Raw genomic sequence first — 17572 nt, forward strand, 5'->3', positions numbered from 1 at the left:
TGCATGTCGTTGCCCTTGTCTTTTGAACTCAATTCAATTGCTGAATGTATATCAAAGCCACTGCTAACGACCAGCAAGATTCCTTCTGATAGTGTTCAGTTTTATAAGCATGGAATTGCAATGAAATGCATGGACAACGGAACGAATTGAACGCCAAGAGGATTGCAAGACAGTTATCGCACTAACCAAGGCGCCGCCAACTGACCAAGGGCCATATTAACATGACATCTCATTCGCCCTTTCCTTTCTCGACCAAACCCAACTCTTACCACCCAAAACATTATTTACAATTCTCAACCACGCGGACCCTTCACCCATCATTCAACAAAACATCCACCAGCCCCGAAACGAACCCCCCTTCTTTCTCTCTTCTCCGCCTCATACCACCACTACCACCACCGCCCACAACCTGCATCGAAAGCTTTCCCCTTCCATCAACGCCATACTTCACCACCGGCTCCTGATCCCCCTTCTTCTTCTGCCTAACATGATTCGCCAAATCCGCTCCCGACGCATCACCCTTACCACACTCAGCCAACACTCTGGCCACCTCCAACTGATCCCGCTTGGCAGACCGTCCCGTGCCCTGTGTCGGTCTCTCTTCCTGCCTTCTGTCATCCTTTTCCTCGTCATCGCCAAAGAACTCCTCCTCCACAGGTGCCAAAACAGCATTAATCATCTCCAAAGGACTCATCGTGAACCTCCTCCCCAATTTCCACCACCCCCAGAACAGGATAAGCGTAGCCACGGGCCCTAACAAACTAATCACCACCGCCACTGCCAGAGCAGCTTTATCCATCGCGTACCTTGCCATGGACGTATGACTTGTATACCCCACCTCCTGAAAGACTTTCACATTTTGATCAGTGAGACCCTCGTTCTCCTCGGTAGCTGCCTGCAAAGACATGCGGAAGGCAATGTCTCGGTACGCGTTGATGATGTCTTGCATGGGGTCTTCGAAGGAGTAATCCTTGGGATCGGAGCTGCGTCGCAAGGCGGGTGTTTCGGCGGTGTAGAAGAGGTTGGAGAGGAGGCCGGAGTTGGAGGTGGTCCAGCCTACGGCGCCGCCGTGGGAGACCTTGGAGCTGGAGTCGAAGAGGAGGGAGCCGATGGATTGGAGGGCGGGGATGGTGCTGCCGAGCCCGGAGCGGTAGGCGAGGGTCATGTTGCTTTGGGGGGATCAGTTTGGGTTGGGTCTAAAGGGGGAAAAAGAAGGACAAGGGGAAAAACTTACATCGGCTTAACAAAGGAGTCCACCGGCGGCAGATTCAACGGGTCCTCCACAGCCGAGACGTCATACCAGTCTTCCGACTTGAAGCTCAAGATGTTGCCGTCGAGATTCATGCTGTAGTTCAGCAAAGAAGGAGCCAGCAAGCACACCTTGTGCTCCAAGTTACCTTCGTATCCAACATCGACCTTGCGCACTACGCTGATGTTGATCAAACTCCCTCTCGCGGATTCTTCGACAATGCCGATTCTGGAGTCGAACACGGTTGCCTTGAACGTTTGGTTCATAATGGCTTCGAAGCTCCCGGTGAGGTTGTACGGGATTTTGGTGGCTGTGCAGTTTACTTGGAAGCCGAAGGCCTATCGGGTGTGCAACAGGTTAGTAAGTAAGTTGGCGACCAACTGACCGAGCACTTCGAGAGGACTTACCACCACGTTCAAATCGCAGTTAGTGCAATTCGCCCCGAGAAGCGACATCGGGCTCTGAGATTGATAGTTGGCGACCGTGTCCGCGAAGCCGGGAGCAAAGCGGAGGTCCATCAACGACTGCCCCGTCATCATGCCGCCCCAATCATTGCCCATGTCCGCCATGACCGGGACCTTGATCGTGTCCAAGATTTCGAGATCAACCAGTTCGACATAGGTGGATCTCTGCATGAGAGGGCCGCGAAGAAGGGTCGAGATGGCCACAAGGATGGACACCAAACTAACACCAACAGCCCTCCTCCTCCACAAACTATTCAGCGCACCCACAACACTGCTCGAGCTAGACCACACATAATGCAAGTTACTAACCGGCATCCCGCTCACGGCTCCTCTCCAGAAGGTGATCACCGCCGCCTCCGCAAACGCCACACCCATGAGGGAGTTGGCGACGGTGGTCGTGTAGGAGAGTAGCACTTGCGGAGCCTTGCGACCGGACCATTGCTCGATGTCTTTGTGGTGCGTTAGGCGGACTATGAGGATTGCTATGCCGGTGCCTGTGGGGGAGAGGTGTTAGATGGGTTATCATGAGTGTGATTTGCTGGGGAAAGAGGTACACACAAACTATACTCAACAGCAAAGGGAGGATGCCGTAGATGGGGAACTGTCTCAGGGCACCCGGCTTCCATGACGGAGGGGAAGGCTTGACATCCTCGTCTTTCGTGACTTCGTTTGTTTCCGTTTTCGAGATATCTTTCAATGAGTTTTCGTGGGTGGAAGGCACTCCTTGGACGTCATGATCGTAGCCAAACTGGTCATTCTCGTCTGGAGATCCCATGGTTTCTGGCTGTCCTTTCGAACTCGGTAGTCAAAAGAGACGAAGGACAGCAGGAGTAGGACGCTTCAGGAGTGGCTTGAAGAAAGCAATCGAGTGGCGCAAGAGAGGGAGAGAGATGTGAGAAAGGCGAAGGAAAGCTTGGCCCTTGGAAGGATATATGGCATGGACTGCGTCGGTCGGCACTCACCTCCTAGTCCTAACTGAGAAACCTCAGCTCCCTCCCATCGAAGGATTCGAAGCTAGCAGCCCAGGTAAGTAACATCCCACCGCTTCGGCATGCAACCAATGTCAAGTCAAGCATGACCCATCAACGGTATTCAATAGCTGCAAGCCACCAAAAGTCCAAAACCCAACACGGTAAACATCATCTCTACACCCGGGAAGCTCCTGATAGGGTGAAATCCCGGATGGTGAAGTCCGGTGCTTGTCCCGAGCTAGCGGTTCAGCTACACCAAGGACGCCACAGCCGAGGATTTGCTGCCACCGGCCACCAGAAACCTCCCATTTGGACCCTTCGACCACAAGGACCACCAAGTTTTGAGTCCAGAGTCCAGACTCAATTAGGCTCGCGTGAGTGACAGGGAATGAACTAGCTCCCGACCCTGCGGAGATTTAAGATTGGCTTCCCGGTAGTCGATCAAGCTATTGACTGGCGGTGGAGCTTGGTACTTTCCGCCGGGACGTTCTAGAACGTTGAGCACGTCAAGTCGTCAGGGCACTCCTGGGAACGGCTCCGAGACTTTTTGTTGGTCATGGGGTTGGTCGCACCACATCCACGACGGTGAGGGTGGCATGGTCGCTGTTTTTATTCGTCAAATAAGTCGCTATGGCGCACCTGAACGGCTCTCTGTTCGACCACCTTCAGCAGGTCGATTGAAACGCGAGTGGGTGAAAAAGTGCATTGAATTCGTGTGGATGGCAGCTGACCTGGAGGAAGTTGGCAAAGGGATGAAAGGGAAGTTGATGGGGACAAGTACATTGAAGAGTTATACACAGCAGAAATGCGCGCCCGGGGAGGCTGCAGGAAGACATTGCATTGACTGAAGATTGTGCACTAACAGTTCCCCTGATACGGACCACACAAGTCAAATAGCGCTGCATCTAAACCGTTAATCTGCTGTTATTCCTGCTCGATGGAGGTGACGAACCGACGTTGAAGAGCCAGTGCAACGGACGCAACAGACCCACCTCAAGACTGAAACCATTACCAGTGCCTACAACACCTCCCCTTTCATCGGCCTCCTGACTCCCCGCCTCTCTGGAAGCACCCCATTTACCACCACCATGCCCAACCGGCCAGTCTCCTCCACAACACCGTACTGCAACTTCGGCTCCCCGCTTCCTGCAGTTTCCTTGCTCCTGACATAATCCGCCACTGCCGCGCCCTCAACATTGCCCTTGGAATCAGCAAAGATGCCAGCCACTTCCGTGCCGTTTTGAGCACCGGTGGCCGGCGAAACAGACATCGCATTGATGACTTCCAAGGGACTCATCGTCACCTTCCTCCCCAGCCTCCAAAAGCCCCAGAACAAAACAAGGGTAGCTACAGGCCCTATCAAGCTGACAACCACACCCAGAGCTAACGCATCTTCGTCCGTTGCATACTCGGCCCTTGTGGTGTTGCTGACGTAGGAGACGTTCTGTGCCACGACTAGCTCGGTAGAGAGCTTTCCGTCGTTCTTCTCTTGGGCCTCCCTGACCGACATGCGAAGAGCGAGGTCACGGAAGGAGTTGATCAGGTTGTCCATTGGGTCGGTGTACATCAGATGTTCTGGCTCTTCACTGGATTGAAAACCGGGATCGGTGGCAAAGTAAATGTTGGAGAGGAAGCCTACGTTGTTCATTGTCCACCTCCCAGGATTGCCTGTGAACCTGGCTAGAGAGGCTGATTGGTAGAGGTTGGTGCTGATGGTTTCAAAGATATCGATTTGGTTCAAGTTCCTGCAAGCACCGAGGTTTGGTGGTGATTGCAGGCAGAAACGGGTGTGTGGGCAGCAGGAAACAGATTGTCCACAAGGCCATGAAATACACTTAACTTACAGTAGACTAACGGCTGTATCGCTTTTCCAGCTTGAGTTTTGAAATTGGAAAAACCCATCAAGGTCGAGACTCGGGCTGTAGTTGACCATTGCAGGGTACAGAAAGCAGCTTTGGTGTTCCATGTCGCCTTGCAAGCCGGTATCAGGCTTCCGTGTCAAGTTGATGTGCAAGGCACTCGTGTTCAAGACTTCATCTTTCACAATGAAGACATCAGAGTTAAAGATATAAAAGTCGAACGGATCTTCTGCCTTCTTCACTTCATCCAGTGTCAGATTGTATAGTATCTTGACGGTCGAACAATTCTTCAGGGCAAACCCGAACGCCTGCACAAGTATTAGTGGCTAGAAATTTGGATCTGAGATTACGCTGGGTTGAACAAACGTACCGTGGCATTCAAAGTGCAGCTATCACAGGTTTGGATCAAGAAGTGAGAAAAGGGCTGTTGGTTTGCGGACAAGCAAGAACCCGAAAAGTGGTTCGGAAGAAGAAGAAATCTTTGCATGGGAGAAACAAGAAATGAATGGGAGCTCAAGAATTGTGACACGAACGAAAGAGCGAGACATTCGAGGTAGGTTTGATGAGAAAATAAACAATCCACGAAACAGAAGGAGCGTGCTGAGTCTCAACGTAGGCTGGCACCGAAGGGGAGTATGACGTTGGGTAAGAGCACCGGGTACCAGGGACACTATCTGACTCTCGTCGACAGGAGGTATATGTATCAGGTCCGCAGACCTCTTTCCAACAAACAAAGCAAAGCGCGGTTGGTGTAGTGGTCAACGCGTTCGCTCTTCAAACGGCACTTCGAATACCTATGGTGTTCTTTGTCGGGCTGGGGCCCTTGCCACCTGATAGTGGAAGTTCCCGGGTTCGAATCCCGGACCGCGCATCTTTTTTGTCCTACTTTCTATCTTCGTTCTGGTTTTTTTTTTCTTTTCGTCTTGATCAACCCCGGGCGCGGTGAGGAAAGCAATGAATGAGGAAGGAAAATGAGTAAAGGGTCACAATAACGAAAGGGAAGGAGCAAGAGTATACAGTGGGGTTGAGAGAAATCTAAGGAAAGGAAAAAAAAAGGAGCTTCTGGGCCTCAACGCAATCGTCAAATGAGGTCGTCTATGTGACAAAGGAAAGGGCGACCGGCAAGGTCAGCAGAACTATGCATCCGGCATGGGCAATATGTAGGTACCATAGGAAAAGAAAACCACCAAATAAAAGATTACTTGAGAAAGATCGCTGAAACAAAGTACCTCCGTCAACAAAACGTCAACATCAAAGCCCAGCAACATTATAAACGAAACTCTCCAACCCCAACACTGCACTCTCAAACGGCATTGCCTCCACTTCAAACTTGACCTCAAATGAATCCAGTGCGCTCCTCCATTTACTGGCCAACTCTTTCCTTGCCAATGCTTCAATGAACGCAAATCCCATCATTGAATCCGTGACCGATTTGTTCTGGGGCGACAGCGAGATCGATAAAAGGTGAGCAGGGAACCAAGTGGAAATGTCCATATTTTGGTGCTGCAGTGCGTTGTGGTGGATATGGGTGAGGAAGTGGAAGATGCCAATGGAAGCTATTGTGCCTTTGATTGGAAATCGTGTTAGTCTGAACTTCCTGTTGGTTTGGCTTGTGCGTATTGGATGGGAGACTCACATGTTATGCCCAAAAGCACAAAGACGAAACCGAAGCTGACAATGGGGAAGTTGAAGACTCCCAAATTTGATTGGGACTCATAGTCTTGGTGGTTCTTGGGAGTCTTTGATGCCGTTGCTTTGAAGGTTCGTTCTGGGTAGTTGGGGTACTGTTCAAAGTGGCACCCGAGGAGGTGAAGGTCGCTTGTGGAGATCATGGTGTTAAGGTCGGTTGGTATTAACCGCGAAGAGTAACAGCTTAATGGTTCAAACTGCTTTGAAGTTAATCGGAGGATTAAAAGGCTCGGTAAGCTTGAGCGTCTAAAAGTGAATGTTGAGGAAGAGGATGAGATTGAAGACACAAGACAGCAGCTCAGATACAACAAAGGGTCGACGACATGATTTATCAACAACAGCAAACACTCAACCCCAACTCCATGCATATTATCTCCACATACTCGATAATCGATCTTCGGCTCCCTCGCATCCTCTCCAGCACTCCACAGCCAGCAATCGTGGCATCCCAACGCTCTTCGCGATCTCCATGTCTTCTGCAAGTCTGTAATGAGGGTCTCGCCAATACTGACATCAGCTCCAAAGACCAATCTCCGGTCGATTCTAGCGTTTGTCTGCTAGTGTTTCCGTTAACAACACGTTAGCAGCAAGCCACTTCACGCTTGCCGAGCCCCAGCGCAGCGATGCTCAGCCCAAGCCCCATCTTCAAACACCAGCGTAGCAGGATACGTACTTAACCATGGTTGGTCGGTTTTCGGTACTGAAATTGGGTGGTCTGCGCGACCGCAAATTCGCAAAGTGCGTCATTGGGAAACTTGCGATACCGAGCCAACGGTTTCAGCTTCACCTAAGAGCACTAGGAGCACCACACCCGTGGAAATCGCACGATCATTTACCAGGTAGCTGCCGGGGAGTCCTATCCGCTCTGTCCGCAACTTGCAATGCCGGTTTTCATGTCTTGGGACCAAGTCTGTACTATAGAGGTAAGGGAGCCCGATCTCTCGGAACCGGAACCGAAAACAGGCGAGTCAGGATGGCCGGGATTGTTAACGGGCAAAGGGGCGTGCGATAGTACACTAACTCACCCTCGCGACACTAGGCTGTGGCGGTGTTAACCTTCCATCTAATCGTCCTAAATTCATCATCCTTGGACAAAACACCACGGATGGATAATTGAACCTCACGACAAGCTCACAGCAACTTCTTCCCTTCTTGCCTCCCCAGTTCTGGCCCTTCGATATCACCACACACAAGATGCCCACCCAGTCTTCCCTCAAAGTTGTGCATCCGGCACCGGATCCGGCACTGATGGAAGGCACAGATGTTGAAAGGGTCGTGACTTCCGTCAGTGACGATGACGCGATAAGGCGATCACTCCTTTTTCTTTACCAGAGCAGTAAAGATACGCTACTTCCTCCCTCTACACCAGACACGACAGGAGCAAGCGTAGCCAATTTCGTCGTGGTCTTCAATCAGTTTAGCTAGCCTGTTTGGTCCCTCGCCATGTCGTCATCGGCGGCGGGAGTCGTTGGACATAATCAAGGGTCAGTCAGCGGCTATTGTGTTGCCCTCCTTGCCTTTATTCCCCTCCTCAACGACCTCCTCCACCACGTCCCCCGTTACGTTCCCTGGACATTACATTCCCGACTCCCGACTCCCGTTGCCATCCATCCAGACGACGAAAACTCGACCATTCCCCCGGACCCCCGGAACCCCAGACCACCGGCCTCCATCAAAGTCGCTCCCGACAGGGACCAAGACCAGCAACCACTGTGGTGGCGCGATTTAGGCCCCATCACCCATCTGTCTCTCTACCGCATCTGCACCAGAAGAGGAATGTCTTTCTCGCATAGTCGGAACAGGCGCCCTGATGACCATCGTAAGCTTGATCTACGGTTGTGTCATGGTTGAATCGTTGAGGGGAATTGCCAGCGGGCCAGGACGCCAGGGGACGAATGCCTTCCCTTTGCCTTTTTCTTCGGTCAGATCGGCTTAGCTGCCTCACGAGCTCCGGGGCTTTGGCTTCCTTTGGCTTCCTTATGGACATGGCGCTGGAATTCGTCCTCTCATTTTCTCCACGTTCTCTGATGCTGGGTTTTGATGAACTTCTTGAGACGCGTCGGAGTCAAGAAACGCTCCTGTTCTTTTATTTCATCCTCGACTTTGCGTCCAAGTCCAGTTGGCGCGGTGTAGGTCCGTGGCCGAGCAAGGCGTCGCCGTAGATAAAGAAGTCGGCGGCACTTGTGATCTCGATATTGATCGTGGTGACGTCTGTTCTCGATTGCGTATGATATTTTGGGGGGGCTTTTGCTTGCCGAGTTCGTGGTGTGTGACTGTGTGCACTGGAGTTGGCGAAGACGTTTTGTCGCTAGTAGTAGAGGAAACGGCACGAGGCCGCCAAGGGAGTAGGCAGGACTAGGAGCGTGACATACCGGAATATTCCCACGCTCGACAATCTCTATATGCCTTCCGTCGAGGAACGAACAATAACATGGACGCGTACCCGATTTCGAAGATGGGGATCGCGAGTTGTGGCTGAAATTCCGGGCGGTGTATTGAGACGCGTCTCGATATCAGGTCGCTAACTGTGGCGGCCGAGGAGGAACTTGCACAAACAAGTAATACTATCATCTCAAGACAAAAGTCGATTTCTAAGGATTTAGGGTCCGCCTCAGTCTTTCGTCCAAGGTCATGGACAATATATTGCTCCTAGCGCTGTGTTTCGTGGTGCGATCAGTTATCGCCTCAGCCTTGTACTCCTTTCCCGTTCCTAGTAGTCTCTGTTTCCCCTGAGCATGAGATGGCAGAGCAAAGGACCCAGGTAGAGGGTAGTAGAATAACATACCTACTAGGCTGAAATGTCCTGGCGGAATCTTCTCAACCGTGAGTACGGGCTACGGTACCGACCAAACCTACCTCTAGGTAGGTACCTAGGCAGGCTGAAAGCTTCCTCTTTCTCTCCTCCTCCTCCAAGGTCCTCTCAATCTGCCCGTACTCTATCCACGCAAACTCCTGTCCTCTGGTCCCCTCACTGTGGTATTCCATCAGGACGCCAAATATCTGGTGACTCCGGTACGCTCGATTGATATTAGGTAACCATCTCGGTGATTTGGGGCAAAACTAAAAGTAGATCGTTAATAGGTACCTTAGTTGTACGTCGCTTGGGAAAGCCTTAATTTTGCCGGGCCGAGGAGATAGACGCGAGTTGCATGGTGACGGGCTGGCGGCCTGACGGCTTGACGGGATAGAGACGCGCTCCTTCCTCCTTCCTCCGTCCTCCGTCCTCGGCGGCCGGCCGGCGCCTCATGCCGTCTTTAAACGAGCCTCAACTACTCCCGTCGCGTCCTAGCCCAACCGGAAAGCTTTTGACCCTGATATGAATTCGTCTGATCTTTTGTCCCGTTAGTTTGGTCCATGCATTTCACTGGCGTCTGGCGTCTGGCGCACACTGTCTGCTCTCGGCCTCAATTCTTTACTCTCTTGCTCTCCACTTGATCGTTTTCGTTCGTCTTCTCTCCTCTTCTTCTCTCCTCGCTCATCCCACTCTCTACGCCTTTGCCTTAAACTGGAGCTGAAGCTGACAACCGTAACTGCGCAAGGTTCCCATAGATAACTGTACGTACGTTTCTGTTTTCCCTTCCAACCTGACTCGCACTTTACCTTGACCTTGACTTTGACTTTGACCTCACTTCGTCGCGTTATCCCGTGCTCACCACCTCTACCACCTGTGGTATAATCAGACAAGACCAGACTCGAGTCCCCTCCCCAGAGCGTTTACAAAGTAAGCCAATAAGGTACCTTAGTCTTGGACCAGCAAATTGAGGCTAACCAAGTTACTATACCAGGGCAGCCAACTTTATTACACTCGATCTTCGACAAAAGCAGCGGCCCAAAATCGAGGACTGCTCCAGCTCCGCAACGATGGAGTTTGACATTTGCGCTGCGATCCGTATGTTTCCAAACCCCGACACGGTATAAGCTCTTGCGAGTGAGTACTGATCATTGACCAAATCACTCACTATACCTCTAGGCACCCTCTGCTTCATGTTTGTGGTCGCGGCTTTTCTCGGAAAGCCCGTCCCCCCCTTCGTCGCGCTCGTTGCCGCCACGGTTCTTTGGTTGTGGGCGTGGCATGATATGTGCTGGTGGCAGAGTCGTGCTTCTGAGTCTGTTGCTGCCGATTCAGGTGAGCTGAGCATTCCCGTCCAAACTACCCTACCTAGGAACGCGCAATTTGAACTGACAATTTTTTTATGGTGCAGGTGACGAGAGCGACCTAGAAGACGCGAAGAGTGACCTCAAGGAGGCGACGATGGCTATCAAACAGGCCAAGACAGACCTCAAGAAGGCGACAAAGGAGCTCGAGAAGACAAGAGAGGACCTCGTCAAGGCGACAAAGGCGCTTGATGACATGGAGATAAGGGCCGGAGGTCTGCTTCATGCTCTTGACATGAAGATCGAAGTGGAGACGTCAACAGAAAGTGTTTTCTCCGATTCGGAGTAGCTAGTGGCGGGGAACTGGTAGTGGAAAGGGTTTCCCCATAGAGTCTATGAATGAGGCAACTCAGGGATATTGATTATCATGGCCCACTTGATTTGGCAGACCTCTTTGACCTCCGGTGTAAGCCTGGATGGAGCGGGTAAAGCGAGGGTGTGATGGATTGAGTCCGTCGGGGGCGTCGACATCTGATGCTGGGTGCCGTGAACGGTGAAGACTTGGTAGGTGAAATGTTTGAAGGCTTGTGACTGTGTCCGGAGAAAGGGCTCGTTGATATCTGTGAGAGCCTAGCTACCCTCGTTCTGAAACCCCATGGCTTCCAGTTCGCAGTGGAAGCGTTCCCGAACGAGAGAACGGAACTTAGTATCGATCTGACTGAGGCAGAAGGGCGACTTTAGCGGCAGAAAGTGCGGCTGACAGTGGTGGTTTATCGGGATCTAGAAAACTGGAACATGAGAGGTAACCAGGAAGCCATGAAAGCTGGAGAAATGGAAGTAAAGAAATTCACGTGCATCGTGAACCTCTGTGAAGACGAAGGACTGATCTGATCACTTTGTCGCGTCACTTGACGGAAGTTGATCCGGTCCCGGAGGCAAAGATCTCGAGCGATACAAACTAGAAGCACAGCATCACATCACAACTAGAAAGAGAGAACGGATGACACTTGTCCTTGACAAGAATCACCAGGCGCACCATGTTAAACGATAAACCAGTAGACTTGAAATAGGTAGACACATTTTTGCATTTGCGTATGTATGTCCGGCAAGCCCGGCAAAGTCTCAACTCCTTAACCTTCAACTCTCATCTTCACCCTTTACTCTCCGAGAAAGTTACACCATTGCTTTGCCGCCGTTTGCGAGTGCCACAGAACCGCCCCCTAAGACACCTCTCCCCAATGTCGAACAAAGGAATGTAAAGAACCGGAAAACAAAAAACCATACAGAATGTGAAAGCGTAAAAAGCGTAAATGTCAGAACAAGATTCCAATCCCAAAAAATGCATGACGCAAAGACACAGTCGTGGTGAAGCGAACCAAGAAAAGAGTAGAAGCGTCACCAAGCCATGTTTCCTCGTCCTCTCCAGTTTTCCGTATGTTTTTGTCCGTTGAGCGGGCACCAAAAGGCCCAAGACAAGGTGGCACAGCGACCTTGCCCAGCAGACATGTCAGTTGGGGACGTGTCATATGAATAAGAGTAGAAGAAAAGTGAAGACATCGGGGCATAATCGTAATTAGCATAACATGTATCCTGAAAGCGCCAACCCATCCCTTCCAAGACACCAAAGCCCCATTCAAAGCTTTCCTATTGTGCAAGTAGCACTCTAAGCACCAATGCTGCGCTTCTGAGTGCTCAACACAAGCCTAGCCTTGCGCTGCTGACCCTCAGCGGACTCGGCCTTGGCGCCACGGTTGCTGTTCTTCAACAGGCTCGCAAAGCTGCCAGAGTCCCGGTTGGCCGTCTCGTTATCCGAGCAGTTGGTGCTATCAACGCTCTTGCGGTCGGTCTTCTGGCGCGAGCTCGGGCGGTCCGAGCCGATGGCGCCCCAGCTGCCAGTGCTAGTGCGCGAGCTAGGCAGACTGCACTCGGCATCGTCGTGGTCGAGCAGGATTCCGGATCCGCTACGGCCAGAGTCGCTGTCGTTGTCCGTCAAGGGAGTCTCCACCAGCTCGTCGGCGCTCTCAGAAATAGGGCTAATACTTCCAGAAGAGCGGGCCTCCTTGCGCCTTTCAAGACCAGCACGCACAAGGTTGTGGATTGCCGAGCGGCGAGTGCGAGCAACAAAGTTCTTGCTACCCTCGTGCTTGGAGGTCGGCTTGGACTTGAGCTCATCCAGCGATGGGGGGTTGCGCGGCTGACGAACGGGGTGCTCGCCAGCACGAGCCTGACCGGGCCCATAACCGGCGGTCATCGGGGTCATCGGGAAGGACGACGTCTTGGGGCCGGCAGTCTTGGGAAGCTCCTCGGTTGTCGAAATGGTCAGCTGGTTCTTGTTGCCGTTAGCAGTCGAAATGCTCTTCTTATGGCCACGACGGAAAGCATTGGCGCTCGGAGGAGGCAGGGGGTTGACAGCAGTCTCGACGACGGGCGACTCAAAGCGGCGAGGGGGCGAAGGGTTCCGCGAGTTCGACTTGTTCGCTTCGGTCGGGGGAGGGGATACCTGCAAGCGGGGGGTGCCGACAGCCGGCTGCTGGACACCACCATAGCTGTTAAGGTTAAGCTGGGCAGTTTGGTTGGCGAGCTGGTTGGTGGCCTCGTAGAGCGCCTGCTGGCCAGTGGTAGGATCGTAGAGAGAGTACGCGCTCTGCTGCTGGGTAGCAGTCGGGGTCATTAAGGCCTGGAGCTGCTGGAGATGTTGGATCTGAGCAGCTTGCTGAGCACGGGCCTGCTGAAGGGCCAAGTACTGTTGCTGGAGACGCTGCTGCTGGAGTTGCTCCACCTGCTGCTGAACGTGTTGCTGCATCTGTTGCTGGTAAACAGCTGACTGGTGGTTCTGCTGCGCGGCCGGGGCCTGTCCCTGCATACGGTAACCCTGGGACTGGAGCTGCTGGGCAGCCGTCTGCAGGGCCTGCAGCTGCTGTTGCAACTGTTGCTGACGCTGAGCCAGCACGTGATTAGTGTACATGAGTTGAGCGTGCACATTGGGATCAAGCTCTCCCTGGACGGAGTCCTCCATCGAAAGCTGCGAAACCATGCCCTGGTCGGTTGTGTACTGCTGCTGCTGCTGCTGCTGCTGCTGATAGGCGGCGACCTCGGCGTTGTAGAGAGCCTGCTGCTGGATGGCCTGCTGTTGAGCCTGGTGCATGCCACCATAGGTCGGCATGGACGTCTTAGGTCCGTTCAGGTAGCTGGCGCCGGCATCATACATGCCGGGAGTAATCGAGTTGCGGTTGTTCCGGGCATGAGGGTTGACAGTGGGCGAGGCGGGGCCGTTTCCGATGGAAAAGCTGGTAGCGGTGGCCGACTTGGGGGCGGTTCTAAGACCAGCAAGAAGGTGAGAGCGGCTAGTGCGGGGCGTGGGAATGCCGGTGTCGTTCTCGGGGATGGACTTGAAGTCGAAAGAGAGAGGCTTGATGTTCTGGCCGCCTCTCCTTGAAGACAGACCAGAGGGCATGGCCTGCTGGTTGTACTGCATGTGCGCCATTTTTGATGATGATGATGATGATGATGATGATGATGATGGATGGATATTAGGAAGAATATACCGGTTGCTGCAAGAACGTGATCAAACGCTCTGATGTTGCGACCGCTCTATTTTCTCTCGAAGAATGCGAAAACGATATGAAGTCGAAGAAGCCTGTACCAAGACCCCAAACCGAAGATAATGCAGATGATTGTTGTTGTGTATAAAAACAGTTGATGGTGATTGGGAGAGTTCCAATTAAGAGATTGTCGAAAGACGGGAGGTCGAAAGATTGTGCTGTTAATGATGGAAGCCGAATGAGCGGACAGAGCGTGCGTTCAGAAGCCGGCGCGACGAACAGAAGAGGGAAAGAAGCGGTCGATGGTCGTCGACTGTTGCAACCAGAAGACGGTCGTCGGTCGGCGGAGAGAGAAGGTGGAAAAAAAACGACCTCGCGCGATCGCTGGGATGGTGGATGAGGAAAGAAGGAACGGTGGGGTGCTGTTCAAGTTTGTAGTTGATGACTTGTCGAGAAGAGGAGTGAGGTGGCGAACTTGGTCGAACGAACCGGTGCGAGCCTTGGTAAGGTGCAGTGCGGTGGTGTCAAGCAAGTGGAGGAGTTGGTTCGGTTGAGACCGAAGACAAGTGTGTGTGCAAGCCTGGACTGGACCGGGTCAGGAGACAACAACCTTAAAACACAGCTGCTAGCGGCAGTGGATGTGCAGGCTGGCAGTGGCAGTGGTGCGTGTGGCTGTCGGGTTTAGTACCTCTAGCGGGGAAGCGACGACGCGTGGAGAAGTCAAACCTTTGTGTTCTCGGAATGGAGACAGACAAAGGGACAGAGAGGGGACAGAGCTGGCCAGAGCTACACCTTTTCCACTTGTTCCAAAGGGACGGGAGCGTCTTGGACAACAATGAACAAGAGGGACTGATGATCCTTTTTCTTTTCCACTCTCAAAGTGTGTGGGAGACAGTTGCTGTATCCGGGATGGGTGATCACGTCTCCACGATGATGACCCTAGTATACTGCTCTTTCCGAATCAAGGACAATCAATTGCCTTTGAAGAACGTTGCTGCCAGAGATTATTGTGTGAACGAAGGGTGATCGTGGTGGTTGGAGTGCGAAAGCGTTTGGGGGTGCGTTGCGTTGTTGTCGAGGAAAAAAACCAATCGAGGCCGAGGTTCGACGAGACGGAAAACACGCGAGATAAAATTGGGGTGTTGATAACAAATAGCGTGTGCAGCCGAAGTAGAATACAAGGATTAAAAGGAATAACCTTTTTGTTGTTTGTTGGTGATGCGACCGATCTTTTTTGTCCTATTGCCCAGCTAGGGGTTTGTTTGGGTTTTGGATGGGATTTTGGGAGATTTCTGCAGTTGTGTGCGGTCTAGTGGGTGGGTGAGGTGTGGTGTGGTGTGCGTGGTCGAGGAAGGAATCTCGAAGAGAAAAAGCCGAGAGCGACGAAAGGCGCGTCTGTTGGGGACGTTTCTCGAGTGGAGATGGTCTTGTCAATTTTTTTCAATCAACGAGGAAGACGGACGGACGGTCAAGAGGCATGCACAAAGGGATTCGACTGCAAGACCTGGGGGCGGTGCCACACTATGGTAGAACAGTAAAGCTGAGAATGGAGAAGGAACAAAATTCGAAACAACGACGACGACGACGATGACGACAAACAAAGCGACGACGAACGACGTCTTTGCACGAATAGGAGAGGAAGAGGAGAGAGGAAGGGGGTTGTTGCCGGACGAGGCTAGAAAAAGGAAGGGCGATCTAGATGGCGATGAAAAAAGAGGAAAAAGGGAGAGGAAAAGGTGAATGTGTCTGAAGTGGAAGACTGGAGAGAGCCGAGGAGACGGGAACAAATTGGCAGCAGGTGGGAAGTCAAAAGTCAAGAGAGTGCAGTTGACCTGCCTGTCGGGCGGACAGGTGCTCGCCTGGCCCTAGCTCACAGGGCATCACGTTGGGGAACAGTGGACTGTGTGGGCAGAAAGCCGGGACCACGAGCCAGAATGAGAGACGGGCGGGCAAGAGCAAGGGAGAATTCCCTGAACCGAACGCGTGCTGGCTGCGCAATCCGGACGGGGCGGACAAGAGGACAAGAGGACAAGAGGACAAGAGGAGGTAGAGTCAAAAAGAGGAAAACAGTGTGGGCAAGCACTGGGTTAGCGAGAGCAGGAGCCAAAGGAACAACAACGATTGGTCAACTGCAGCAGGGGAAGTGGGGATATCACAAGGGTTAGCGGATAGCAGCCACCGATGATTGAGCGAAAGCCAAAAGCCTGAAGAGGGTGAGTGAAGGAAAGATGCCCTTCGGTCGGACCAATGAGAGGGTGCAATTACCACTCGATGCGAGATGAGGTAAGCGTCCGGTGAGGAGGAGAGCTGGGATCACCATCTCATGATTAAGTTCTGCTAACTCATGTCGATGGAACAATGGTTGCTTCTGCGTTAGCAATACGAGGTCTGATGTTAATCCAGCCTGTAACTGGCGGCTACAGCGAGCATGCATCACCAAAGCCAGCTCACACCCTACCGAGCCAATCACATGTTCTGGACAGCTTCGGTCTGGCAAATCAACCAATCAGAACACGGAACCTGGACATTCAAGTGGTTCCCCACCAGTGAGTCGAAACACGAACCCCTTGTCCTGAACTTCCCCTGGCTCTCATCATCGTCCATCATCCGGACCATCGCTCTGGCATCAATCCATCATCGGATCGTTGTCAATGTGAAGATGACGGACTCTAATAGCGATGTGAGGTCGGGCTGTCCTAAAGAAATGGGACGAAATAAGAGACGGCTCACGGCACCGGAATATGCCTAACTGGAAGCCTATCTCGACCTCAAATCCTTTGTTCAATGTGCCAACAGGAATTCCTACCGCTAGTCCAGGCACTTCCCGTTCCCAAACCGTCACAAAAGGTCACCACCAACCCACGAACCACAAAGACGGGCCAGACACAAGACACGACGTTGCCAAGAAGGAACTTTTAGAACAAGACGGTTTCCTTCTGCAGGGCTGAAGAAACCAGCCACAAAAGCAAGACCATATAGAGCACACACCACTTCGACAGGTCGACGACAGGTCCATGGCCCCTGTTCCTGGCTGCACGTTGATTGAAGAAGCACTACCACTGATGTATGGTTCCTTTGCATCATGACCGTCATTCTTGGTGACTGTTTGAAGACGCCTCCAAATTGCCGATGTCCTCGTCTGAATCTGGAGAACATGCTGCAAAAACAAACACACATCGTCCCTTGACTCTCTTCTCCTACCGAACCACCCAGCTGGAATTGTCACGACTCATCGGGCCATCCACGTGGTTACCAAACCACAAACATGCATTCTGGCGCAGTTGACAGTGCGGTGCGTTGCTTTTTTTGCCAGACAGCGGCGGTGCAGTGCAACAATGAGTCGAAGTTTCCCCTCCCCCACATCGGGACCATCGTCATTTCTCTTCAGCCCAGCAAGTGTTCTGTCAAGTTCACGATGTCTTGCTCCACTCCCTGGTGTCTGGCGACTCCAGGTCTCATCTCAGCCGACCGTTGTCTTGCCACCACCAAGACCAGTCCCAAGCGAAACATCTTAACTCCGCACTACCTAGACTACTGCACAACACTAGCAAAAGAACTTTTCAACAGCCGAAATGCTTGTCATCCTATCGTCCCGCTTTCTTCTGAAGAGCAAGACATCGAAGCGGATCTGTATGCAGCGGGCCATGCCACCAAGGCCACAACCTCCGGGCCTGCTTGGCTTGGACGGGTCACGATCCGCGGG

At 52.5% G+C, this 17572-nt stretch overlaps 5 protein-coding genes and 1 non-coding gene across 6 annotated transcripts; 2 read left to right on the top strand and 4 right to left on the bottom strand.

Moving 5' to 3' along the window:
- Positions 1 to 20: 20 nt before the first annotated feature.
- Positions 21 to 3378, bottom strand: SMAC4_09247 (uncharacterized protein). Its single transcript, XM_066090921.1, has 4 exons — positions 2272 to 3378; positions 1657 to 2207; positions 1235 to 1587; positions 21 to 1169 (listed from the first exon to the last, which is right to left on the bottom strand). The coding sequence occupies exons 1-4, from the start codon at positions 2486 to 2488 to the stop codon at positions 311 to 313; spliced, it is 1980 nt and encodes a 659-aa protein (XP_065945971.1). The 5' UTR covers positions 2489 to 3378; the 3' UTR covers positions 21 to 310.
- Positions 3379 to 3702: 324 nt separating this feature from the next.
- Positions 3703 to 5030, bottom strand: SMAC4_09248 (uncharacterized protein; the record flags this gene model as incomplete). Its single annotated transcript, XM_003343989.1, has 3 exons — positions 3703 to 4429; positions 4529 to 4784; positions 4910 to 5030. The coding sequence occupies 3 exons, from the start codon at positions 5028 to 5030 to the stop codon at positions 3703 to 3705; spliced, it is 1104 nt and encodes a 367-aa protein (XP_003344037.1).
- Positions 5031 to 5283: 253 nt separating this feature from the next.
- Positions 5284 to 5414, top strand: SMAC4_13192. The gene is made up of 2 exons: positions 5284 to 5320; positions 5379 to 5414. It is a non-coding gene; the product is annotated as a tRNA-Glu (tRNA).
- A 43-nt stretch (positions 5415 to 5457) lies between these two features.
- On the bottom strand, positions 5458 to 6944 carry SMAC4_12867 (uncharacterized protein). The gene is made up of 3 exons (XM_066091121.1): positions 6906 to 6944; positions 6180 to 6789; positions 5458 to 6108 (listed from the first exon to the last, which is right to left on the bottom strand). Exons 1-2 carry the CDS (start codon positions 6911 to 6913, stop codon positions 6564 to 6566), a joined length of 234 nt encoding a protein of 77 aa, XP_065945972.1. The 5' UTR covers positions 6914 to 6944; the 3' UTR covers positions 5458 to 6108; positions 6180 to 6563.
- Positions 6945 to 10093: 3149 nt separating this feature from the next.
- On the top strand, positions 10094 to 10676 carry SMAC4_09249 (uncharacterized protein; the record flags this gene model as incomplete). Its single annotated transcript, XM_003343990.1, has 2 exons — positions 10094 to 10121; positions 10435 to 10676. 2 exons carry the CDS (start codon positions 10094 to 10096, stop codon positions 10674 to 10676), a joined length of 270 nt encoding a protein of 89 aa, XP_003344038.1.
- Positions 10677 to 11256: 580 nt separating this feature from the next.
- Positions 11257 to 13847, bottom strand: SMAC4_09250 (uncharacterized protein). Its single transcript, XM_003343991.2, has one exon. It carries the CDS (start codon positions 13809 to 13811, stop codon positions 11991 to 11993), a length of 1821 nt encoding a protein of 606 aa, XP_003344039.1. The 5' UTR covers positions 13812 to 13847; the 3' UTR covers positions 11257 to 11990.
- Positions 13848 to 17572: the final 3725 nt, after the last annotated feature.

The sequence above is a fragment of the Sordaria macrospora genome, chromosome 2, assembly GCF_033870435.1.
Source record: "Sordaria macrospora chromosome 2, complete sequence".
Classification (NCBI taxonomy): Eukaryota; Fungi; Ascomycota; class Sordariomycetes; order Sordariales; family Sordariaceae; genus Sordaria; species Sordaria macrospora.